The sequence below is a fragment of the Porites lutea genome, chromosome 4 (assembly GCF_958299795.1).
Source record: "Porites lutea chromosome 4, jaPorLute2.1, whole genome shotgun sequence".
Lineage (NCBI taxonomy): Eukaryota > Metazoa > Cnidaria > Anthozoa > Scleractinia > Poritidae > Porites > Porites lutea.
The window spans coordinates 7,512,836-7,538,800 of record NC_133204.1 but is presented as its reverse complement, the minus strand read 5'-3'; the positions used below and the strand labels follow the sequence as shown (position 1 = coordinate 7,538,800).

General features: G+C 38.9%; 2 protein-coding genes and 1 pseudogene across 2 annotated transcripts; 2 read left to right on the top strand and 1 right to left on the bottom strand.

Annotated features, from left to right (window-relative positions):
• Window positions 1–1,442: 1,442 nt before the first annotated feature.
• LOC140934108 (two pore potassium channel protein sup-9-like) lies at window positions 1,443–3,279 on the bottom strand (annotated as a pseudogene).
• A 13,332-nt stretch (window positions 3,280–16,611) lies between these two features.
• Window positions 16,612–20,222, top strand: LOC140934107 (potassium channel subfamily K member 15-like). The gene is made up of 2 exons (XM_073383792.1): window positions 16,612–16,900; window positions 19,513–20,222. The coding sequence occupies exons 1-2, from the start codon at window positions 16,612–16,614 to the stop codon at window positions 20,220–20,222; spliced, it is 999 nt and encodes a 332-aa protein (XP_073239893.1).
• Window positions 20,223–24,081: 3,859 nt separating this feature from the next.
• Window positions 24,082–25,674, top strand: LOC140934106 (potassium channel subfamily K member 9-like). The gene is made up of 2 exons (XM_073383791.1): window positions 24,082–24,370; window positions 25,034–25,674. The coding sequence occupies exons 1-2, from the start codon at window positions 24,082–24,084 to the stop codon at window positions 25,672–25,674; spliced, it is 930 nt and encodes a 309-aa protein (XP_073239892.1).
• The last annotated feature ends 291 nt before the right edge of the window (window positions 25,675–25,965 follow it).

Here is a 25,965-nt window from a genome sequence, read left to right as displayed (position 1 = left end):
GCGTATAATGTCTTAGACGCCGGTCAACTCTCCGAGTAGAAATCAGAGAAAAATATCAAGTTCTCCAGAGCTTCCCTTAAAAAAAGTAGAACAATCATCTAAAGATAGTTGCTGTTAATCAACTTCAAATTATCTGATCAGAGAAGCTTGCCGCATACCAGGGAAAAGAGGCATCTTTTAGAAGGGAACCGTTTTTTTTTTTTTTTTATTGGTTGGGTCATCAGTCAGGGGAAAAAAAGTCGTCATTTAGGCAAGTTTACCTCACATGCACCCTACTTTCTTTCCTGAGAGAAAGACCCAAGGTCAACGGTGACGTTTATCACACACAAGCTTGGAGAAAACGACATTAAAAGGATGATTTTTTTCGATTACGCTCCTTGGGAAATCATTTAATAATACCTTTGAAGAAGAGAATATAAAGGCCTCTTACTCTCTCTTATGTGAAGCTTTGATGTTCCCTTGCTTTTAAAGAAATCATTCAATTATCACCCGATCAAAATCACCACGACATTGGGTCTACTCACAAATAACATTTGAACCTACCAGCAAGGATATAGAGTGTTTTGGCTCATGTTACCTAAGGCCATCTTGGTTTACTTATAGCAGAGCACCGCGAGCGCGCGAGCAGAGCCCATAGCTAAGAAATTTGCTTATCCATCCAAGAATTTTGGTTGTCACGTGACCGTGCGTCCGCCCGAACGTCTGCACCACATGTCAAGTCTAGTCAACTTTATATAGCCATTGGCTGGTAACAAAAGGGGCCCTGCGTAAACAATGGCTACACGATAAAATGTTTAAAAAAAAAAAAAAAAAAAGATATTATGTACAAGGACTTTAAAAAGTAAAAAAAAGGAAAATTACATATGTTCATGGAATCACAATTTGTTTACGATTAAGTGGGCTACCGTAAGTGACGTAAGTATATTAATAAGAAAAACTAATGGCTAAAATAAAGTCTAGGCTAAGGTTCCGCAAATATGGAAAGCGATGTAATACCACCGGGTAACAAAATTGGGAGCCTGAGGCTTATGTCACACATCAATGCTGTGGCTAATTGACAGCTGTTAAAATAGGTTATCTGCTGACCAGTGTCACATGAGCGTATCGCGAATTCAAGTGTCGAACCATCGAGGTTGCGTTTTTCTTAAGTTCCCCGCTGACAAGTTACTAGTTTTCAACTGATCCCACAGGCTCAACAAAGGAAAACTAATGGGCTGTTTTTGCTCCTCCAACATGGTCGCCATCCCTTTGTTTCACGCTCAGTCCGCCAACATGACCGCCTCGACTTTAACAAGACAGACTCTGCATTTATCGTTAGATGATTTTCTATAACTCCAGCAAACAGAGAAAATTTGCTTAAAATATCAACCGTGGAATGGCTAATGATAGATTATTTCGTAATTAGTTTATTCAAGAGATCAAAATGGTCTTTACAGACTGAATTAAAGTCGTGTTTCTGTCTGGCATGCAACATTAACCGGCGTTTTATTTGCCAAGTCACTGACGCCTTGCTGTTGTGTGGTAATTGCGGGGTCCATGATGTCCACGGGTTTCCTTGTCTTTCGCGGAATACACCCAGGATAATGCCATTTTCGTTCTTCCATGGCTGCCATTATTGAGTTTAATACACTTGACACAAGGCACAAACCAAAAATGACCTCAATTTCCCAGGACAGGGCATAGAACACATCAGGGCCCTGTTTCTTTTCTTTAAATGCATCATTAGAGCCATTCACAGGTAAGTGGTCTATTCTTCTGCTTATCTGAAAAGGAATATAGTCACCAAAGCCGATGGTGCTACAAGTCACAAACGCGAAATACACTCTTTGGAGGAGATTTACTTTCACAGAAATCTGTAGAAGACCGATGACAAAGATTGTCATCAGCATCAGGAGGAATAAGATCACAGCACTTTTGGTTTGTACTTACTTTGGGGCTGGCCTTCCCAGAACGTTTTTCTCAAACTTCGTGATAACTGTGTTGACCAGTTTAAGGATAACTTCGCCGACGGATTTTAACGCCAGCATTGTAATTGGAATCCCCAAGAAACATACCAAGATACACATTATCTGGCCGGTTGGTGTTTGAGGCGTGATGTAGCCATAGCCTAGAGGAGACACGGATACGGTTTTTCATAAAATTGAAAGTCTGAGCAACTAAAGTGGAACTTGTTTCATCCAATACTGCCACTAACTGAACATACATTTTAGGGACCTTAAGCAAGGTATACAGCAACAGCAACGAGAACGTCAAAAAACTTGGCCCGTGAATCACGTTTTTTTTTTTTTTTGTACATAATTCTCTTTCGTCACGTCTTCACGACTACCACGTGCGATTGCCTATAATTCTTCACGTTTGTGAAAATCAGTCGGTCTGGAAGGGTATTTGCGAGACCCGGGAGTTCGCCAAATTACTGCGCTAGCTTCGAGAAAACACAAAATATCCTGACGGGATACGGGATTTCACTGCTACCAGGGGATCGAGATTTGCCAACGGGACGGGATGTACGATATTTTTGTCTGTCTGTCGAGAATTCGTGAAATCGTCAGGATTCAACGTTCAAGCGGCAAATGCTAATCAACCAGATCAACAAGACAAGCGTTAAAAAGGTGCGGGTTCACGACAACCCGTCCAGACCCTGATAAAAACACTTGAAAGTTACAAGAACTGATAAACCGGTGGTCCTAAAAGTGTCCTCACTCAGCTATTAACTGGAGATACTTTCTACAAATGGGGAATTGGCGAATGGGAAAAGAAATTAGGAAAGATGAGGATGGTTCCCTTTTTCGTTTCAAATAACGTTCACGACAATTTTCAGGAAAAACAATGCAGATAAGAAGGAAACTCGACACTGACAGAGAAATCAGCTGAAAGAAAGGAAACTTATAATAAATGATCTTTTTCCTTCACACATAATTAACCCGTAACGACAAGAAAAAAGCCCAGAGATAACAATCCCGCCAGCCACGCAGGCTAACACTGGACCTTACCTATTGTCGTAAAAGCCTGGAAAGTAAAATCAACTGCTTCGTAGTAGCTCCACTGCCGTTTTGGTTCGCTCAAAGCTTCATACGCCACTTTGCTAAAACTGTTGAACTCTTCAATAGACATGTTGTATTTAGATGCGATAGATTCATAGAGAGAACGAAGCAGCTGTAATTTAACCTGTGCGTCATCCTTTTCTGTATTTTCAAATAAAAAGAAAAGCCAAGCACTGAACAAAGACCATGCAAAGAATCGAATAGTCCGAAAAAGTGCTTTTTTGTATAGGGGAATCATTTAACACAGAAGTTCTTCTCTTAATCTTTAAATATTTCCGATTTGGTCTAACAGAATATGATAGCCTTCAACTAGAACGATATTGTATACGAACCGAAACAATTAGTCAAAACCATCTGCTGTTAACAACGTTTTATCCCGCACGTTTCCTAAAATGGCCTCTTTCGTTTAGGAACGCCCTCCAATTTGCTCATATTCTTTGTCAAATATGGAGTAAACAGCTATGCTGCTGTTATACTGTTAAAAGTCAGCTAAACTGGATGGCTTTGAAAGAGGCTCCTGCAAAGACGACCAATTATAAAAAACCTGAATTAATCATAGCAGGATACTAAAAAGCCAGCATAGTGTTAAGTATTGCCCAGCTTGGTCATAAACAGGTTAATCACAACTATAACAAAATTTTCAAAGCTGATTGGCTATCAGCTGTCCTGATTTCAGCACTAATAGGACAGTGTAATAGGACAGTATGCGTCATGCCTGATAGTTAACTAGACAGTACACACCATCTCGCGCATGCTTAAATGACTTCTTTTTTTTTTTCAATGAGAGCAAAATTTCTAATGTTTAGATTTAGAAAAGCCTAAAATATTACATATTTTGTCATAGTTATGATTAATCGGTAACAGAACTTCGCGCCGTCCAATTTGGCCTGTAATCACCTTGTGATTAAACAAATCGGTCTTCCGCCGGCAAGCCAAGCAATAACTATGTAAATCCGGCAGAACACTAACTCTTAATTGGATTTCAGTTCTCAATGGACAGGTGTTTTTTTTTTTTCCATTTAACTTCAAACGAATGTAACCTATGTAAACTACTTGTATTGCTACCCTTACAAACTTGAAGTTTTCGTTGCATCGGAAAATATTAAGACGAGCACTGACAATTTCAAAACATGTAGAGCTCAAAAAGAACTGAATTTGACGATCATTAGATTTGTAATACTGCGACTCATTTATATGTTTAATGGTAAGAAACTCGTCAGGCACTTTTCAAAAACCGTGTCGTAATTTTTAGGTCTAAACAAGGTGCTGAGTAAACCTCCGTAATATTTGCCATATAGGTATGTAACGCCCCAAAAGGGTAGGGGTTTAAGGCCAATTTGGTCTCAAAACGGGTATAAATTTTGCCTAGTTTGGTCTGCATTCGGGTATAGTTTTCGAGGAATACAGGAGTTCATGAATTTATTTATCGCTTCAAATCCTAATGAATAAGAATGAAAGAGTAAAATGTGAATAGACCTTTTTCGATATAGTAAAATTCATACTTGGCTGCGAGGCTTGGGGGAATAAAACAAAAGATATCATCTCTAGGCTCAGCAATGAATAATACATTTTTTTTGTTTTATTCCCCCAAGCCTCGGAATCCAGTATGAATTTTAATATATCGAAAAAGGTCCATTTGAAATGGATCTTAGATATCTTTTCGTTGGCGTTCTAATCTAAGTAACGACGACATAATTCCTGCCGACGCCAGATCTGAAAAAGGGCATGGAGTTTAGAAGCCAGGCTTGAAATCGGGTGTGGAAAATGAGGTCGGAAAATGACAATTGTTTGACTGAGATAGGGTCAGGATTTGGAGAACCGGGCGGCGCTCCCACACCACGAATTTCCTTCCCCTTCCCTGGCTTAAGCCCTAGAGTTAGGTAAATGGAACTACTGTGACAGCTGGTTAACAACCGACACCCTTAGGAAAACTGAAATTGGTGATGAAAATTGTTAACTACTCAGCTGTCTTACAACAGGAACTGACCTTATGTATTCTCAGGCTACGTTTTATGCACTAGAGGTGATTTTTCCGGATTTGTAACGAGTCTGGAGCATTTTGATCGGATTCGGCGTTGGACTGGTTTGATCGCGTATTCGGAGATTTTGAATTCAAAGTGAATGCATTTTATCCGAACTATTAAATCCTCAATGTTTTGATTTGTAAGATACTTTAGAAGTAGGGTTACATTAGGAGACAGATCATTCCAGGTCGCAGCTCCGGCACTTTGGAATGTATTACCGCGTGAGATTCGTTCTATTACAGATCTAGGGATTTTTAAGCGCCATCTGAAAACGTACCTCTTTAGGGAAGCTTTTTATTAATTTATTAATTTTTAATTTTTATCACGACAATTACTTGTATTTTAACATATGTTAAATATTTTAATTTTATCATAGTATATTTTAAAGAATTAGTAGTTACATACCCTTTATTAAGTTTTTATAGATAGAAATCATGTAATGCGCGCTTGATCATTTCATGGAAAGCGCGCAATATAAGAATTAAATTATAATTATAATTATATAATTATAATTATACTTTCCGCCTGCGATAGGACGAGTTTGTGATTTGCAGCACATCACGTGAAATAAGTGTCACACAAATCGAAGGAAGAGGGTTCAAAAAAAGTCCTTGCCTGGAAAATTGACGACACTTCTGTTACACGAAACAGCCTGAGCGGAATTCGTGTTTTGGCGTTGCAAGTTTTTGAAGCCTGTTCAAAAACGTCCGCGCATCCTTGTCACAGGGCATCAACTTGTAATGCAAAAATTAAACGTTTCGCGAAAAATTGTCGTGGTGATAAACTAGGGCTGCTATATTAAAGACCTTACGATCCGACAACGGCGACGTCCATGAAGACATCGCTGAAAAGTAGACTTCGCATCCTTGCACTCTTTTTTGCGATTATTCCAAGGGGCCCAGTTGCTTAAAAGAAGGAAACCTAGTTTTGAGCTGAAGAGAAGGGACCGCGCCCAAGTTCTGAAAGAGATGGTAGAATTTATATATCGCTTCGCCGTTCCCGTTCCCACTAAACTTAAAATTGCGTCATTTCACGTCGTAGTTATGCAGGGACTGCAAATAAAGAAATGTCAAAATTAACGTGATGCACGTGCAGCGTTGTTGGTTTGCTTTATGGACTTTCCCTTTGCCGTCTCCGTCGTACTTTTGTAAGGTCTCTATTAGAAAACGAGAAGACCCTGGAGACGAGGTTTGAACAAATTTGAAAAAAATAGCTCATGTGTCATTGGTCTGTGCATGCGTATGTATTTTTGTGGCTTTGGATGCTTTGCGTGTTTGTATGTGTGTTGCAGGATGATGGGCCAATAAGGTTGGAGGTACTATGGACCTCACTATGCGTTGATGGTTAAAACGATGAGATTTTGGCATCTAAACATGAAATTGCAAAAGGTCAAACAAGGACACTTTGAGAGATCTTGGTTCTTCCCAATTTGTTCGTCTTTTATTACGGCTAAATGTGTTTAGAAGCTTAACATTTCAATGTTTGTATAATTCAAACATTTAGTACCATGATGCAGCTGTTAAAGGGTTCAAATTTTAGTGTGGTGCTGCTTCAAAAAATCTATGGCCTAATTCGGCTATCTTGAAAGATACAACGCATGTATATTTGATAATTTATGAGTTCTGTTTCACCTTAGAAACTCCTCAAATAAAACTTTAATATTACTGATATTTACATCGGTATGGACTTGAACACGGAAGTATGCGTTCAAATTGTGGTTTTAGAAGTTTGCAAGACATCAAAGACAGTTCATTTTTTAAAAAAGCTGTACCAAGTAAGTTTATCCTGTAAACAAGCTTTAATATTCTCTCGCGTACAAATTTCAACAGACCTTTTGCGTTCTGGCGCAGTCATGGATTTAGCAACAACATCAAACATGCTTGCTCATTTAGAGTCATGATAGTAATTAAAACGTATTTTATTTGACCCAATGGCTTTACTGCGTGACTTAAGTAGAAACAATAGCGTTAGGGAACAAAATTGGAAGAAGCCAGTTGACAAAATGTTTAGAGATTGTTTTATCGAGTGGAATAACATGAGATGAGTATTCTGTTTTTAACGCCTGTTGAAGGGTCAGTCATCGGGCTGCTATATATATGGCTAGCATTATTCTCGTTTCGTCTTACTTCGAACGTTTTGTTATCAGGGGCACCCAACGAGAATATAGTTCAAAGCCACTTAAACATAGCATTGTTGAACGTATTTTAGTATTTAAACGGTAGATATAGGCATATTTTTATCCCCTAAAAATTTTTCATCTGTTCGGATTTCCTAGCTGAAAGTCTAGTGATCAGAAAATTATAGGGATCAAAACTTGCCTTTTCGAAAATTTCAGCCAGAAAAAAGGCTCCCAAAAATTCTAGGTTACCTTTTTAAGGTAAAAATCCGTTAAAAATGAGCAATTATACCATTTTTTAGATGTTGGAAAATCCTAGGAGAGGCAGGCAAGCAATAAATTTTACGACAAATGTTCCGAAAATTCTAGATCTCAAATTGTCTTTCGAACAGATATTTTCCAAAAATTGCCGTTGGGTGCCCCTGTGTTATTATGTCTGTTGGGTAGGTCAATCATTGGGCTGCTACTTTGTTGAAATTGTCTCTCGTTTCGCTTGTCTTAATGTTAGGCGGTTTTTTGGCCTCTTCGTTATTATGCCTGTTAGGTAGGTCAATCATTGGGTAAAAAAAAAAAGAAAAACGCTCGATCGCAGGTTAATCATTGGGCTGCTACTTTGTAGACATTATCCGTCGCTTCCCTTGTCTTAATGGTAGGCGGTTATTTTTGCAATTTTATTATTATGCCTGTTGGGTAGGTCAATCATAGGGCTGCTACTTTGTTGACATTATGTCTCATTTCGCTACTCTTGATGTTAGGCGGTTTTTTTAGCAATTTTGTTATTATGCCTGTTGGGTAGGTCAATCATTGGGCTGCTACTTTGTTGACATTATATATATCTCGCTTCCCTTATCTTAATGTTAGGCGCTTTTTTAGCAATTTTATTATTATGCCTGTTGGGTAGGTCAATTATTGGGCTGCTACTTTGTTGACATTATGTCTCGTTTCGCTAGTCTTGATGTTAGGCGGTTTTTTGGCATCTACGTTGTTATGCCTGTTGGGTAGGTCAGTCATTGCTGCACAAGTTGAAGTCTTTCAATCAGATACTTTGGGAGACCATAGTACAGGGCATTACAGTAATCTAAATGTAAGGTTATGTAAGCTTGAACAATGGCAGTGTCATGGCATAAATATCACCTAATCTTGGCAATACCGCAAAAGCGGAAAACGCGATCTTGCAGGTCATATAAACCTGCTCACTAAAATCGAAATAATGATTAAGTCCAACTCCTAGATTCCTAGCATGTTCACAGGGACTGATAACGTCATCTCCAAATTGAATGTGGTTGAGGGGAGGACGTGTTCGATATCTTGAACTAACAACTAAAAGTTCCGTCTTATCTTGACTCAGCTTAAGTTTATAATGACACAGCATCCAGTCACCAATATCTTTAACACACAGCTCAACTGTCTCCTTCGCGTTGGATGTATGGTTAGGGCAGTACGTAAACGAGAGATATAGCTGTGTATCATCTGCATACAGATAAAATGGTTTGCCATGCTTCCTGGCAATATCACCCATGGACTTGTGTAAAGTGAATACAGTAAAGGACCTAACACGGATCCTTGCGGTACTCCGTATTGAGGATCTTTTAGTGACGAATCAATACCATTAACAGAAACAAACTTCTTAGGTTACTGAAGATATAAACGAAACCAATTAAGAGCAGTGTCCCTAATGCCGCAACGTTTCGCCAGTCTTGATACCAAAATCGTGTGATCGACAGTATCAAATGCAGCCGATAAGTCAAGCAATGGCAGAATAACAGATTTGTTGTCGTCAACAGCTTTCAAAATGTCATGATGGACTCTGACAAGTGCGATTTCAGTGCTGTGATAACATTTTTACGCTGATTGAAATTCTTGAAGTAAACCCTCGTTACCATTAAGATGATCACATGATTGTGCTGCAACTGATTTCTCGGTGACTTTAGATAGAAAATACAAATTCGATACTGGCCGAAAAATTTGAAAAGTTCTCGTGATCAGCTCCGTTCTTTTTTAACAATGGCTTAATCACGGCAACTTTGAATCTATCGGGTACTTGGCCACCTTGAAGCGACAAGTAAACTATACCTGTTATTATACTACTACATGAATAATTTCTGCAATTTGATTGGCTTAGAGCAGTGGTATTTCAGCTTAATTTGAAATACCTACATGTGAAAATTACAAACCTTTTGTGGGTAGTAGTATAAACAAATAATAGCATGATTTATACGTGATATTTGGCATAAATACCACTTGTGATATTTCAAAATTGTCTCAAATTTCACTCGCCTAACGGCTCGTGAAATTTCGTTTAACAATTTTGAAATATCACTCGTGGTATTTATGCCAAATATCGCTACAAATCATGCTATTACCTATACTTATTGGTACTAGAGGATGCTGACCCCGTTGAAATACAAACAATGGAATAGGATCAAAGTTCCAGGACTTTGTGCAAAGGTTGCTAACATATCCATAGATCACTTCCTCATCAACCAGCCTGAATTCATCAAGAAGCTGACTGGCCAAACAGGACTTGGTTCTCGTACTACAGGGTGTTACAAGGCTGTCATTCGAAATTCGAGAAAACGTGTCAAGATAATTGCGAATCCTGACAATTTTGTTGGTGAAGATATCTATAAATGATTCAGACGAATTGTCAGTGCCAGGTGGATAACGCTGGGCGGGGTAGTAGTTTAGAAATTTCTCTCCTGTCTTGAAAATAATTCCAGTGTTCCCAAAGTTCTCCTGGATCTTGGATGAATAATCTGAATTCTGCTTCGCTGAGGCAATCGTGTCGTTAACAACGCCATTCTGGAAAACATAACTGATTACTGCGACATCGTATGGCACGAGTCCGGTAAAGGAAACGATAACAAGGTCGAGCGTTTACAGAGAAGAGCTACGAGAATAATTTACTCCTCTTCTGTGGCGGAGCTGCCTACGATTGAAATCATTACCAAATTGGGCTGGGAGCCTTTAAACGAGCGTAGAGAAGCCCATGTCCTTTCTCTCGTTAAGAAATGTATTAGAAACAATAACGTACCTACAGTCTCGGACAAAAATATTTGGCACACTCAACGCCAACGCCTTTTTTCCCGTTCCCGTGCTTCCCTTTTCTCTTCCAATGTTGTTTATTGCGATTCAGTCACCAAATCGTGTACACCAACATTGAGGGGACGAGAAAACACAAAAATGTCCCAACAATTTTGACTGAGATTGTAGCTATCTTCAAGATACCTTTAAGTTACGCGACTATCACATTCATAACTATAACGCAAGAAACAGTGAAAAATTAACTTTGGAAAAAGTGAATCTTAAGTGCACGCAGCAATCATCCTTTTACAAAGGGCCAGGATTTTAAAATAATTTTAATAAGTCTTAATTCGTGATTATATTATATAAATAGTTTAGTTAGCATCTATTTTAACTTTTCTGATTTGTATAGTTTTATTGGGTTTTAATTAGCAGGACCTGTATTGATAGCAGTTATTATTATTATTATTATTATTATTATTATTATTATTATTATTATCAATATTATTAAGTAAACTATAAATTATAAATGCAACAATAGCATATCAGTGAGAAAGTCATGCATATGATAGACGGCACGTCAAACAGCGAAACAAAAAATATATTTTCAATTGCTTTTGAATTATGATGCTTTCCAAATAGTTTGCTGGCCCTTCTCTTCGTCGTACAGTAATGAAAACTTCACAGCACCGAACTTAAACAGTCAAAAGTTGCTAAACTGACAACAAAGGAAGTGCTAACAAAATCGGGTAATACTGAACGGAAAACAAAATACGGCTTAAGTCATTAATTTTGTAGTAGATATTTAAGGGGACTTTGCCTGTGTTAGCAATGAGATCGACTTAATACGCAGATTTTTAATAAATTTCTTCTTAGATGGCACTGAATAATTTAAGCCGAAACCAGAGCCGTACATTTTATTGGATTTCACTCTTTTAATTAAATTTCTCGCCCCAGGATGATGACATAATTGCGAGAAAATTGACACCTCTATCATATTAAATGCCAAATACGATCAGAAATTAATTGAATAAAGAATGTTACAAGCTACTCGGTATCCAGCAGAGATTAAGGACTAAAAGTCACCGAACTCAGCTGCATGCTGAGGGGTTTTTCTTGGGTTGCTAGGAGCGCACGGCTCGTTATGACAACAATGATAAAAATCGTGACATTTCCTAGCAATTTGGTATTCTACGAGTTACACTATCTTAAGAAACCCTTAAGAAACCTACGAGTCTTCGTTTTAAGCAACGGTTGGTAAGTTAATGTTCATTGTACTTTAACAATTTGTTTAATTTGCACCAGACGTCTGAAGGAAAGAGAAAGTGAATCTATAGCATGGTGTTCACCAAGATGTGCACAGCGTTTCGTGTTTACATTCATGTACACCAATACCTTTTTTTGCATAAAAAAATAGTCTAAATTTAGGATGAAAAGAGTAGATTCTCGGTACGTTTACCCTGAAGTATTCAAAATAGCTCATGCACGTTAGACGTGCCTATCCTTAGTATGAACGCTTACGAATCCGAATACAGTCAAAGCTCTCCTTGTGACCACTCTCGTAAGCGACCAGCCCTAGTTACGACCACCTTTGTGAAACACCGTTTGAACTGTGACTTTAGCTTTGTAATAAAAAAGCTATCAGGGACTTCAAGATACGCAGACGGCGACGGCAACGAGGACTTCAAAAAAGCGATAGGTTTGATAACCAAAACAACAATTTTGCACTTGCACCACGCTATTTTGTACATTTCTTTGCCGTCACGGCACGACTACGACGTGAAAATGCCTAACTTCACGTTTTACAGAGGAAGTACACAAGCGACGACGAAATTTTCTCTCTCTTTCTGAACTTGGATATGGTTCTTAGAAATTCAACTTTAGGAGGGTTCACCGACATTTGACGAAGTTGGTGACTTGGAATAATCGCGATGAAGATTGAAAGAACGCGAATTCACTTCTTCAGCGACGTTTTCGCTACCATCGCCATCGTCAGATCTTAAGGTACGACGGCGACGGCGACGGCGACGGCTACGAAAACGGCACGTAAAAAGTGAATTTGCGCTGCTTCAAACTTTATCGCGCTTCGGCATTAAGTCAAATTTATCAAATGTTGGCTGATTTTTCTGGAGTTGAATTCTGAGGGACTATATCGAAGGTCAGGAAAGAAAAAAGAAAGTCGTTGCCTTGTGTTCTCGTCCTCCGCTAAAAGTGAAATTAGGCATTTTCACTTCGTACACGTGCAACGACGGCAAAGAAATGTACAAAAACGCGTGATGCACGTGCAAAGTTGTGGTTCTGCTGACGAAAACCAATTGCTCTTTCAGCGTCCTTGTTGCCGTTGCTGTCGCCGTCGCCGTTTCTTTTTAGGGAGCTTAAAAGCTCCCTAACTAATATCATTGGGAGGGGAGGAGTAGGGGGACAACAGAAATGAGAAGGAGAGAAAAAATATAAAAATATGGTGCTGATGGTGTTGGCGGTGGTGATGGTGGTGGTGGTTGACGAGGGAAGCACAACTTAACAGATAAACTGTGTCATCATTGATCTAAAACATGTCTAGCCGGTTAAACCACCTAAAAAGGAAGAGAGGTAATCTTATTTCTCTATTTCATAATACACTTCATAATACACTCTGTTTTCTCCCCCGCCCACCATTGTTTTCAAATGATCCAGGGAGGAGAGTATATATCCAAGAGCATTTGAAAACAATGACTTATGCAAAATTTGTAAAAATAGTGTATTATAAGGGATTCGAAAATAGTCAATGACATTCAACCGCATTCTATTCATGGACTAAGGATAGAAGGCCATGACGTCATCGGCGTTAATATATTTCACTTCCCACTAATGAGATTCCACTTCAAAACACGGATAATTCAGTGCGTCCTATACTACTTGCTAGCACCACCTCGAATTTTTCGGCATCTTATTGAATTATCCACCATATGAAGCTCGGGTCTTGTGTTTTAAAACTCTTGAAGCAGGATCCTGTATTCTCACTGTTCTCAAAATCGTGAAGATGAGATCTTGAAGATTTAATGTCTTAATGCTAAGATCTCGAATTTTCAGCATCTTGAAGAAACTATCGTAATTGATTAGCATTCATTTACAAAAGGCACTGGATCTCTAATTTAGACTTCCTCCCAGCAAGATCTGTTTAAGTTTTAATAATTGCCCACAGGATCTTGATTTTCTTGCAAAATGAATCGATCAAAAAAGGCTTTGGACACATGCTGTCATCTTCAAGGTAGTATTGATGTTTCAATATAATGAATAACTTGCAACCAATTTTTTTTACTTTTCGGCAATGATAATATAATATTCTGCCATCACGATAGAATTCATTTCAAGACAAGCTAGAGCGGGGCTTATTTTTGCCGACAGGGAAATGGACCTATAACTTGGGTGGGCTTGTAAGTGGGGCATATAATCCTCAGTTCGCGGTATTGATTAAGTCTTGTCCAGGGGTGGGGGGTCCGGATTTTAAGTGACGGGGATGATCGAAGGAAATTTTGGGTTTGAAATTTTTTATTCCAGAATATTTAGATTTATACTTGGAGATTACTCGTCTCCATGCACCACTCTTTTTTCAAAACTCAACTCTGCTTCGTTGTGTAGTAAGCGTGTTCAGAATTTCCTCATATTGCTATAAGAGTTTGTTTTTCACTCATTTCCCTGCTTATATGCAGAATATGTTTTCACTCCGGTCCTCTTCCTATGATCATCTTGGCAACTACATTCTTTCACTTGGTAAACCTAAAACAACTACCTATGGTCTTAACTCCTTTTCTTACTTTTCAGCTAAGCAGTGGAATGCACGACCTGACTCTTTCCGCAATAGTTTTTTTGCAGACTTTAAGACTGAAATGCAGGGTTTTCCTTTATGTAGATTCTTTTTGCCTGTACATACTTGTACTTAAAACTGTAAATAATATTTTCTTTTGTATTTTTTATCATTATTTTATAATTATTCATAAGGTGCCAGTTCGAAGATATAAGCTCGCCTAGCAACTCTAAAATTCGAGTTTTGGGGGTATTCAGAATAATATGAAGATGCGTGCCCCGTAGTTCTGCGAATAAGGTACAACCCAACTTGGGCTCTGAAATTCGACATGAGATTTTTTGAGGGAAGATGTTTGGTCTACGTATTTTTTGGGGTTATGGGTTTTTTGAGGGTCTCTTGAAATCTGGAGTACCCCGGGGGGTCTTATCACTATCTGCCTTTGGGTAAATCAAACAAAACTCATTCCCCCAATCGGTCTGTTCTTCCTTTGTATTTGTTTTGATTTTCAGTTTGCCGCTTTAACAAAGTCTTGTGCAAATGTTTAAATAACAGTCTGTGTTCAACGAGGAAAGCTTAAATTCGGCGCAATGTAGACAATGTAACACCCAAATTTTTGTTATTTTTTGGTGTATATTTTGGCGTGAAGCCAAAAACGGGAAATCATTCACCTTTATTATACTTTATTAAAAATCTTCGTATCTTAGGTTTAAAGGTCTGGATATAAATAATGGACTACACGAATTATTGTTTTTAACAGCAGTCAAGTGCACCTGGCTTTTGAAGTAGCTGGATACGTTGTCCCCTCGGTTACAGTTACTTATTGAAGAAATGACTTACTAGATGTAATATATCAAGCATGAGACCCAGTGTTTCATCACCAGATGAAACACTGAGAAGAGAGTTGAAAATACGACGCGCAGCGGAGTATTTTTTTCGAACTTGGGGTTTTTCATCCTGGTGATGAAACACGTGTCGAATGCTTGATATTACTTCTCAAACAAAATGATTTTAGGAGGAGAAATTAAGGATACAAAAATGACCAGTTTTTCATCTGATTTCCAAAAACTCATTAAACATAAATCATGGCCTTTGTATCTTCTTTAATATGAATTATTAATGATAATGAGTTTGAGAACATAACGTCAAGTTCAATTGCAATCCTAGCAAGGAAATCAGTGAGCAAAGCGTCTGTAAAACACCTCTTCTTGCAGTGCAGTTGGTAAGAACGAAAAAACCATGAAATTGGTACTGATACTGTGACTATATGTAAACTGAGCTATTTTCACCAAGCTTTTGAAGTACCTACTTAAAGCTAACCTAACTCATAACATTTAATTGACTTCTGTAGACGCAAAAATCACGGAATCTTAAAAGCGTTCGATCTGTGATAATCAAATAAGACCATTTTACGAAATGAACGGGGAAAATTTTTACTCAAACGCCTTACATGCCAAGCAGTAACAACTACTGAACAATTATTCCACAAGTGTACGTTGGATAAAAGATGGTAGCCGAGTTGGCTATAATCATCTCATATCCAACAAGCGCGAGTGGAATAATTGTTTTATCAAAAACGCCCACAAAATCTCGATGAATCTCTCCGACTTTATTTTGTTAGAACAAACCGGAAAAGAAGAGGGACTTCCGCTTTTCACATGACACACGTCTGTATCAAAACTGTGAACGCGCGAACGGGCTGGATGAGTGAAAACTCAAAACGATTATAGCGATGAACACTTTTAAAAACTCATCGCGATTCTAGGATTTTACACAGCAGGACACCAAAAAAAAAACTCGCAGATAATGAGAGCAAAAAGAATTTCGAAGTGCAGTAACAAAAGTAAGAACATCGAGGAAAACTATTACCTCGGTCGCCATTGAGAAACTCATGCAAAGATTGTTATGAAGTTGTTTGAAGCCGCCAGCTGGTTTTGCTGAACAAGAGAAGAAGCTATACTGACACCTTGATTGCTGTAGTGAATGGCTACATAGCCTGTATTTGTGGCTAGTTGCTTGTGATTTATATTCTTTATGTCGGATGAACAGGCTGCAGTTATTTTATTATCAGCAAGTGACCTCGCGATCATGAAAAAACAGTACGTGTCTTCTTTCGTAGTTGGTCGAGGTATTTTACTTTCGAACCAACTCTTGTGGCGTTTTGGTCGTTTGTTTGTTTTGTTTTGTTTTGTTCACTTTTTTTTTCGATGAAATTGCATTTTCTATAGTATTCTAGAATTAAAACGATTTTCTTCAGGCGCCATTTCATTCTTCGCGAAAAAAAATTTCAGCTCAAGTTTCCAATTTTGAACTGACGCATTGACTGTATATGGAGAGCATGGTATAATGGCTCATATACCATGATGGCTAAGCCAATCAAAACGCTAGAATTGCATTATCCAGTGTTTCAGTTTTTAGTAATATATAATATCCTCCGTGATAATATTCGAGAGACTTAGATTTGATCTTTTTATTGTAGTTATTCATCTTTACCCTTTTTCATATAATTGTCTTTCTCTTGAAAGAGGCCATCTAAACTAAGACTTTCATGTCCCACAGCCTCCCAAGAAAATATACATAACGCCACCGTTTGTTGTTGTTACAGGTGTATGTTGTGCGTGGAAAATGAACTCTCTTTTCAAAAGAGCGCTTCTTTGGACTGCTGGGTTCTTCATCTGGATTTGTTTTAGCGCTTGGATCTTTGTTCAAGTAGAATACTCTGACGTTGATGAATATGAGCAAAAATACCAGTTGTTACACTCTCTCTACAATTCCATGGCATATAAATTCAACATAACCATTGAGGAGTTTAATAACTTTTCCAAAACAGCTCACGACGCATTAAGCGTACCTAAATTGCAGTGGAGCTACAGCACATCTTTTGATTTCGTCTTTCAGACTGTCACAACCATAGGTAAGAATAATTATAGGACAGCACGACGCTCATGAAACGAACTGTTGAATTAGCTAACGAAACAGTAGGTGAATTTGCGAAATATGGTCCTTTGCTCTAGAGCAAATGCAGGTGCGTTTTCAAATGCTGAGGCATAAAGCGGATTCTGAGTACCTGAGCTTTGCAGCTCCAGAAAAAAGACGTACACCCTGTGTACTCTTAAGATCAATTATGGGATACCGCGAAGCTCACATAAGGAAACGTTTAATTAACTAAGGAAAAAATATATGAATGGCACAATCAATGTTCCTAGCCTTAAAACAAGAGAATTCTGTGTTGTTCGAAGCTCCATAAGAGAACATTTTTTTCGTACCCCTACGCCCTGTCTACATCTAAGCGAACTAGGCCATTTACAAACCTTTGTGAGAAATTTCTAACAAATTCGCTTCTTACACTTTCAAACCTGTTCATAAGTGATGGGTCAAGCTATTTGCTATCTTTTTAAAAAGCTAAAACGTGTTTCCGCAAAAATCGAATTCTAAAAAGAAATGACCCAGTTTTGTTATTTAAGACTATACCAGGGGCACCCAACGTCAATTTTTGGAAAATATCTGTTCGGAAGACAATTTGAGATCTAGAATTTTTGGAACATTTGTTGTAAAATTTCTTGCTTGCCTGCCTCTCCTAGGATTTTCGAACATCTAAAAAATGCTATAATTGCCCATTTTTAACGGATTTTTTCCCTAAAAAGGTCACCTAGAATTTTCGGGAGCCTTTTTTCTAGCTGAAATTTTCGAAAAGGTAAGTTTTGATCCCTATAATTTTCGGATCACTAGACTTTCAGCTAGGAAATCCGAACAGATGAAAGATTGTTAGGGGATAAAAATATGCCTATATCAACCGTTTAAATACTAAAATAGGTTAAACAATGTTATGTTTAAGTGGTTTTGAACTATATTCTGACCATACGTCTATTGCAAGGGATGGCAAAAATGGACATAGATATTGAAACAGTTTTTTTGAAACTTTTAAAATGCTTTTCCTGCACAAATAACCCCAACAATTACTATGTCTAGTACTCCAGGATGAATTTTTTTGGCGAGTGTCTTCCTTGCAAAGTATGATGTACGTGCTTCCGTAAGAATGACATAGCGCGCCAGAAGTCGCTCAGGCATTTATTGTAAAACTAGGGTATCTAAAAGATAGTAATGCTGCGGCACATTCTGTTGATACTGGCATTAGTTAGGCAGTGAGACTTAAAAGAATCGAAAATGACATTGAATGTCCTATTTACATGTTGGAAAGTAATAATTACCTATAGAAAGAACTCGTGGGAACGTTGTTTAGAAAATGATCATTACGACAAGTGGTTATCAACTCTGGTTTTCCCACTGTAAATTGTAAGAAATGATAGAAATTCAGATTGTTTATCCATATATTTAATATACGGTGTACTATCTTTTCACTGGAAACACGATACTTTTCTTGCTGTTTATTGCACTTTATTAAATAACAGTTATTTAGGTATATATTTATAGAAAATAACAACACAAAAAAACGGGAACGGGAACGCGACTACACCTAACCACTACACCACTGAGGCTGATTACGTAACCTTGGGGAAAAGTCTTTGATTTAATGCCTTTTGGCAAGAGCCTTCCGCCGTCACGATGATCAAGCTGCATTAACTGGGCCATTAACAGTAAAAAAAAACAATACAAACGCATATTGCATGGCAATGAATGAATGAAAGAACATAATTATGCTTTACAAACTTTACAAAGCGACGACACACGTCCTCGTCTGCAAAGTAGGACGCAAAACATATGTTTTGTTATCTCGATTTCCGCTGTTATTTTGAAGCTAATGGTCAAAATCACATCCATTTTCGGCTCATACAGGTTCTTAAGAATAGCATGGCATGACATTTTCTCACTTTCACATCACCTTCTAGCAAGCTGGAATTTGTATATCCCCCGTGTTGCGTGGTCGAAGAGCAAATGCTCATCTTCTCGTCAAGTTTAACGCCTGGAGGAGTCAAAGGCTCCTGATTTGAAATCCAATCCCCAAGTTAACCATCGTACTCATCTGAAAGACTCCTGCGTGTCTTAAATTTGTTAAGACCTCTAACCGTGCTGTAGAAAAGTTGCCACAAAGAAAACTCTGAGTCTGGGCAGCGAATGATGCACGCTCTTCGTCGTGTTTTCATTTCAGTTGTCCCAGTGGAAATGCATTCTTGTAAAAAGTAGCGCAGTGCACTCTGGTTAAATGCGATGCATTCTGGTAAAAAATGTGGTTAAATGCAATGCATTCTGGTAAAAAGTGATGAATTCGAGAATTCGTCGCCCCGTTTATGACTTATATATTTCCCTTAAATCCTGATTATGTTGCTGCTCGCTCCCTACGGGTCGCTCCGCAGCAATCACAAATACGTCAGTGCACTGGTGATGGGACCCTTTAAAAATTGCTCTTTTAATACAGGTGGAGAGAGAGAACTTGATTGGATCTAAATAGGGAGACCATGACGACTTCTTAAATGTTTGCAGTACTTAAGGGAAAAGATCTTAGGGACAGAAACATAAGTAGAGGATGACCACTTAATACAGGTTTGAATGTCTCTTCTTATTTTACAGGTTATGGTTACATCACACCTCAAACATCCAAAGGCAAGATATTGTGTATATTTGTTGCTCTTGTAGGGATACCAATTACAATGCTCGCGTTGAAATCCATCGGCGAACTAATCGTCGTGTGTGTCAACAGCAGCATCACAAATTTGGAAAAGAAAATCCTCAGAAGGCAAGAGGTGAAGAAAGTCCAAGTTAAAAGTGCAGTGGTCCTGTTTTCATTAATGGTGATATTTGTGATGGTCTTCGCCCTTCTACTGGTCAACAGCACCGACATGACTCTTGTCCAATGCGTGTATTTCTGGTTTGTAACATATACCACGATAGGTTTTGGTGATTACGTTCCTGGAAAGATTCCTCAAAGCATCCAACGATTATCTTTCAACAGCTCCGCCAACCATGCCAACAAACCTACAAAATCATCGCAAGAATTCGATGTCCCAGTCTATGTTACAATATTCTATCTGTTATTCTGCATGCTTGGTTTTTGTGTCGTATCAAGTGTATTGAATTCTATAGTGGCGGCATTGGAAGTTGAAGGGCATCGTCCTTGGTGTTCCGGGTGTGATTCAAGAAATATTCTAAACCATGATGATGGTAACCAATTATCTGCAGTGCATAATGATATGGGCGTGGCCAATTTGAACACGGAAAGCTCTCCATCGGTAAATGAAAACGTTATTTCACTTTCATTCACGGAAACAACGAAGGATTAAAACACCACGAAACCTTTTTACAGGTTTCGTTGAAAAAGGTGAAAGAAATTTGAAAGGAGATCTAGATAGTTAGATGACGTATCTCCACTCTGCACCGCTCTTCCTCAGTAGCCTTTATAACAAATGTTTAAAAGAAATTTTCGTTATATAATTAATGCATTAGAAAATCCACACAGCTTATGGTTACTTTTCTGACAAAGTAAACTACAGCAACTGAAACATCCTATAAATTTCGTGCTTTTAATTTTGCATGGCCTATCACCTAAGTACCTTTCAGATTTAATTAGTATTCAACAGCCTTCGTCCTACCATTTGAGGCGCAACGACAATGGTCATTTGTTGGAAAGACCAAGTGCGAAAACCAAGAAAACAATGGGAGACAGAGCTTTCCAGCTAGCTGCTCCTTTCCTATGGAATAAGCTGCCAAGGTCCGCGCGAAGCAACGAACTTAGAATCTTTTAAGACTTTAATTAAGACATTTTTATTTAAGGAATCATTTCAGTTATCTTAGTATATCTAAATCTTTATCTGCAATTATCTTTTACTCATTTAATGTAAATATTTTTATGATTTTGATAGAAAGATTTGTAAAATTTCGTTATTAATTACTATTGTGATGCGCTTTTGGATATTTTATAGAAAAGGCGCAAAAAAAAGTAATAAATGTTATTGTTATTGTTATTGTTGATTGCTTTTATCTAAAAACAGGCTCAGTTACTCCCAATCTTGTCGAATGATAATCAGCCTGTATGAAAATCATTTTACAAAAATTAAAACAGAGAAATATGTAGAGCATAAAAGCTCATCTTACAGTTCTGAAATTAAGTGAGTCAATTAACCATTTCCCCCTCCGCCTCACATACATGAAGCTCAATTTACCAAAGAAGTCTCTTCCCAGAAAATTAGAAACAGATAGATAAGAGATAATCAGAAAGCTTACGTGAAAGGGATGTTGTTAATTTACCGAAAATACTATTTAGTAAAATGTTCAGCTTTGACATTTCTTTAGAACTCAAGAACTCGTCACTTTCGCGTTGTCATTTTACACTTTGACTTCCCTCAAAAACTTTACATAACCATTGTCTCAATAGAGTTCTTTAACTTGACATAGCTTGTGTGTTTTGTTTTTCCAATCTAGGATAGGTCTTTACAGAATTTCCCCTTTGTGGCTGTTTTATAACTTATGCATTCAGATGCACGTGAGTAACAAAAAAATTGAAGGAAACAGTTCTCCAAAGTATCAACACATGACCTATATTGAAAGAACAAAACGTAGGGTAAAGAGGTCTATTTCTACGGAGTATTACAGTCGTCCAAAGAGGAAAAATGAAGGACAATGTTTATGCAGACGTTTTGGGAAGAACTGAGTTGTATTTGTAGCAATCCGAAAGTGGTGAATGAAAAAAATTCTGCTCTACGTTCACTCAATAGGGACCAAGATGAAAGCCAGGTGATCCCATTTTGATAAGAATACCTGCAGCCTAGGCTTGGATAAATTCTGCTCGTAAAATGGCTTATTCTGCCTACCGGCAGTGCCCGTAAAAATCGCTTAACTTATTCTGCTCGAAATTCTGCCGGCTGAATTTATCCAAGCCTACGGCAGCCACAATATTTGTATCAACGTTTAGAACTTGAAACAGAACAATCCAGACCTTGAGATAAGGGGGGCCAGGTCATCCAGACCCTGAGATAAGGGGGGCCAGGTCATCCAGACCCTGAGATAAGGGGGGCCAGGTCATCCAGACCTTGAGATAAGGGGGGCCAGGTCATTCAGACCTTGAGATAAGGGGGGCCAGGTCATCCAGACCTTGGGATAAGGGGGGCCAGGTCATCCAGACCCTGAGATAAGGGGGGCCAGGTCATCCAGACCCTGAGATAAGGGGGCCAGGTCATCCAGACCTTGAGATAAGGGGGGCCAGGTCATCCAGACCTTGAGATAAGGGGGGCCAGGTCATCCAGACCTTGAGATAAGGGGGGCCAGGTCATCCAGACCTTGAGATAAGGGGGGCCAGGTCATTCAGACCTTGAGATAAGGGGGGCCAGGTCATCCAGACCCTGAGATAAGGGGGGCCAGGTCATCCAGACCTTGAGATAAAGGGGGCCAGGTCATCCAGACCTTGAGATAAGGGGGGCCAGGTCATCCAGACCTTGAGATAAGGGGGGCCAGGTCATCCAGACCTTGGGATAAGGGGGGCCAGGTCATCCAGACCCTGAGATAAGGGGGGCCAGGTCATCCACACCCTGAGATAAGGGGGGCCAGGTCATCCACACCCTGAGATAAGGGGGCCAGGTCATCCAGACCTTGAGATAAGGGGGCCAGGTCATCCAGACCTTGAGATAAAGGGGGCCAGGTCATCCAGACCTTGAGATAAGGGGGGCCAGGTCATCCAGACCTTGAGATAAGGGGGGCCAGGTCATCCAGACCTTGGGATAAGGGGGGCCAGGTCATCCAGACCCTGAGATAAGGGGGGCCAGGTCATCCACACCCTGAGATAAGGGGGGCCAGGTCATCCACACCCTGAGATAAGGGGGCCAGGTCATCCAGACCTTGAGATAAGGGGGCCAGGTCATCCAGACCTTTAGATAAAGATAAACGTCAAGAAAGTAATGTTTAAGCAGCTTTCGTTTTCCCATCTAAGGTTAATTACGATCGTAACTTCTTACTGCCGTGAATCTTGATAAAACAAATTGTAAGACGCGGCTGAATAAACACTCATCTTTGTACGGTTTTTTGCGATCTCAAACTTCAATGTTTTAAAATCATATTCGAAATGCTGAAATGTTAACATTGATAAAACTGAGTTCCCTTCTAAAGATAACATTGAAAAATCGGCTGTGATAAAAGTGTGTTTAATCAAAACTCTCCCAATATGCGTCATGCTGTAAGTAAGAAAAGAATATTTCCACTGTTACATAACAGGGTGAGTGGCCAGGTAAGGAGTACTTCTGTAATAATACAAATTAAGCAAATGAAAAATACAACAAAGATTGGTTATTATATGAGTTTCTGGAAAGGTCAATTATATTTACGATGATTTCTGTTCCCCGGTAGATCACTACCAAGTTGCATACTGTTCATCTATCTTGCTGACTGCTAAACTGAAAATTCTAACCAGAAGAGGCATTATATTCTACATGTTATGCCTTTTACTGACTGTGGGTCTGATCGTTCAAAACTTAAAACTAATGATGATGATAAATACTTAATTATACTCTCCCCTCATGAGGCTTCTCCGGAATAATGCAGCAAGTAATAATTAAAATGGAAAGTAGCGAGGGTTTAAGAGTCCCAACTGGTAGGATGCGAACCAGCTGGCTATTTCACAAGCGTACCAGGGATTATGGGGATTTGAACAAATCCAGCTACTTAGCGGTTAGCCTGGGACTTAAAATCGGGACGTACTGAGTACAAATCAAGCGCTCCAACTAACTAGGCCACGATGCCTCCAGAAATAGTCATAATTAATTATTTAAAACGGGGCCAAAAAGACTTCTTATTTAACCCCCAAGAGTTTCAAGGATCAAAATCATAGAAAATAAATCCAAATTTAAATTGAAGATTTTCGCAGTAGAGGTCACCCATCACGTTCCATGTTCTCCACGATGTCAGGATAAGCTAATTAAAGAAAAGTTTGAATTCAGTATACCAAAGTACATCAAATTTTGATTAGATAGCAAGGTATTCACAGTATGCAATAGAAAAAAGGTAATTATTTCATATGATTTGAATTTTTATAATTGCAATTTGGACTTGCATTGTTGTTCAACAATGCGTATTTAAATAGTTCGATTACTGTGAAGCTGAATGATACTGGTCGATACTGGAAATAGCAAGAGTCAGAAGGCACAACGGTGAAAGATGAACCCGCTCCTCGTCAAAGCGCTTCTTCGCACTGCTTTCTTCATCGCGTGGTCGTGTTTTAGTGCTTGGCTTTTCGTTCAAGTGGAACACACTGAAAATGATTTTGTTGATGAAAAGTATCAGTTACTGCGCTCCCTTTACATTTCCATGATATCTAAATACAACATGACCATGGAAGACTTCAACAACTTTTCCAATATTGCACACGAGGCATTGTCCGCACCTGATTTGCCGTGGACCTATGATCATTCCCTCGACTTCGTTTTACAAACGGTGACTACAATAGGTAAGGACTCAAAAATGTAAATTAAAGGTAATGTTAAATATGCATTTTAGCCAGTTTGAGTGTCGGCCTGAGGTTGATAAGTTTTAAAAATACGATCACCGGCTAGACTGCTAGGAGCGATTTTTGATCATCGCCGTCGCAAACGCAGAAGAGTATCGTCCAACGGAGCGTGCCCAAACATTTTGCCACTCGATCGACTGGAAAGGGCCGTGTAACAGTTTTCGAAAGAATCATTCGCCTTAGTATTCTTTCCAGCAGCGAGTATTCAGAATTCGTGATGACTATTGGAAGCAAGAGAGGCTTGATGCGAATCTATTCTAAACTAGTAATTTAGCAGTGTTTTTTTTTTTTCACAAAAATCACCTCAAAATTATTATGGTTTGTGCTCCGCGGTAAAATTTATTTAATCTCTTAATTCTGTATACCTCGACAGGAGCATTTGCAGCACAGAATTGACCTGAAAAAAAAGCGATATCCTCGTAACATCGCCCCTTGAAGTGTCTGTTTTTAATTTTTTTTTTTTCCGTGGCCTAATTTACAACCTGACTTCTTTTGGTGCCGATAAGTTCACTGAACGGCCTTAGCTAAAATTGTTAGGATTGACCTTCTTACTGGTATTTACGCTAACAATGTTTTAAACATCTTAACTTTCCGCTATCATAGGATATGGGTATATCACACCAAAAACAGAAGGAGGCAAGATACTTTGCATCTTTGTCGCTTTGGTTGGGATTCCGATCACAATGCTGGCATTAAAAACGGTTGGCGAGCTCATTGTCTATGGTGTTAACAAAGTTGTTAAGAAGTTTGAAACGAAAGTCCTCAAGAAGTCAGAAGTACGACAACTGCAAACTAAAACTGCAGTAATCTTATTTTCATTATTGGTGGTGTTAATAATGACTACCTCCATTCCTCTTGCAAGAAGTGAGGGTTGGACCGTTACCGAAAGCGTTTACTTTTGGTTCATAACTTGTACAACGATCGGTTTTGGTGACTACGTTATGAAAGACTTTCCTCAAAGTATTCAGATGTTGTCTAGCAATGGCTCAAGAAGCCACCAAGGCCAAGAAAAACGCGCATTTGAAGTAGAAGAAACTGCGCGAATTTTTCTTACAACTTTAGCCTTGTTTTTTAGTATACTAGGTCTATGTTTAGTCTCAAGTGTATTAAACTCCATCATGGCCGCTATTGAGGAACTGTACCTCCGACCTCGTTGTCTCAGAAGAAAAACTGAGGATCGATCCAGTGACAACAATAACAGTTCTCCAGAGCAGTGTGACAGAGAAGTTATTCAAGCGTTGTAGCAACAAAAGCCAAGGATTTCAGAGGGGAAACATCTCATCCGTTCTGATAAGCGAGAATTAATGACGATCGATTTTAAGCACACGTCATAAAATTATCGCCCCATTTAAAGGTGATGTTACACGGGACGATTCGCAACGAAATGTTACAACGCTGTGTTGAGCTAAAAATCGTTGTCACCTTAAGGGAATCCAAAACAGTCTTGGATACTGAATTCCACGCCGTGGATTCCGGATTCCAGTCGTTAGTGGGATTCTGGATTCTTTAAGCTGTATTCGGGATTCCAACGCCCA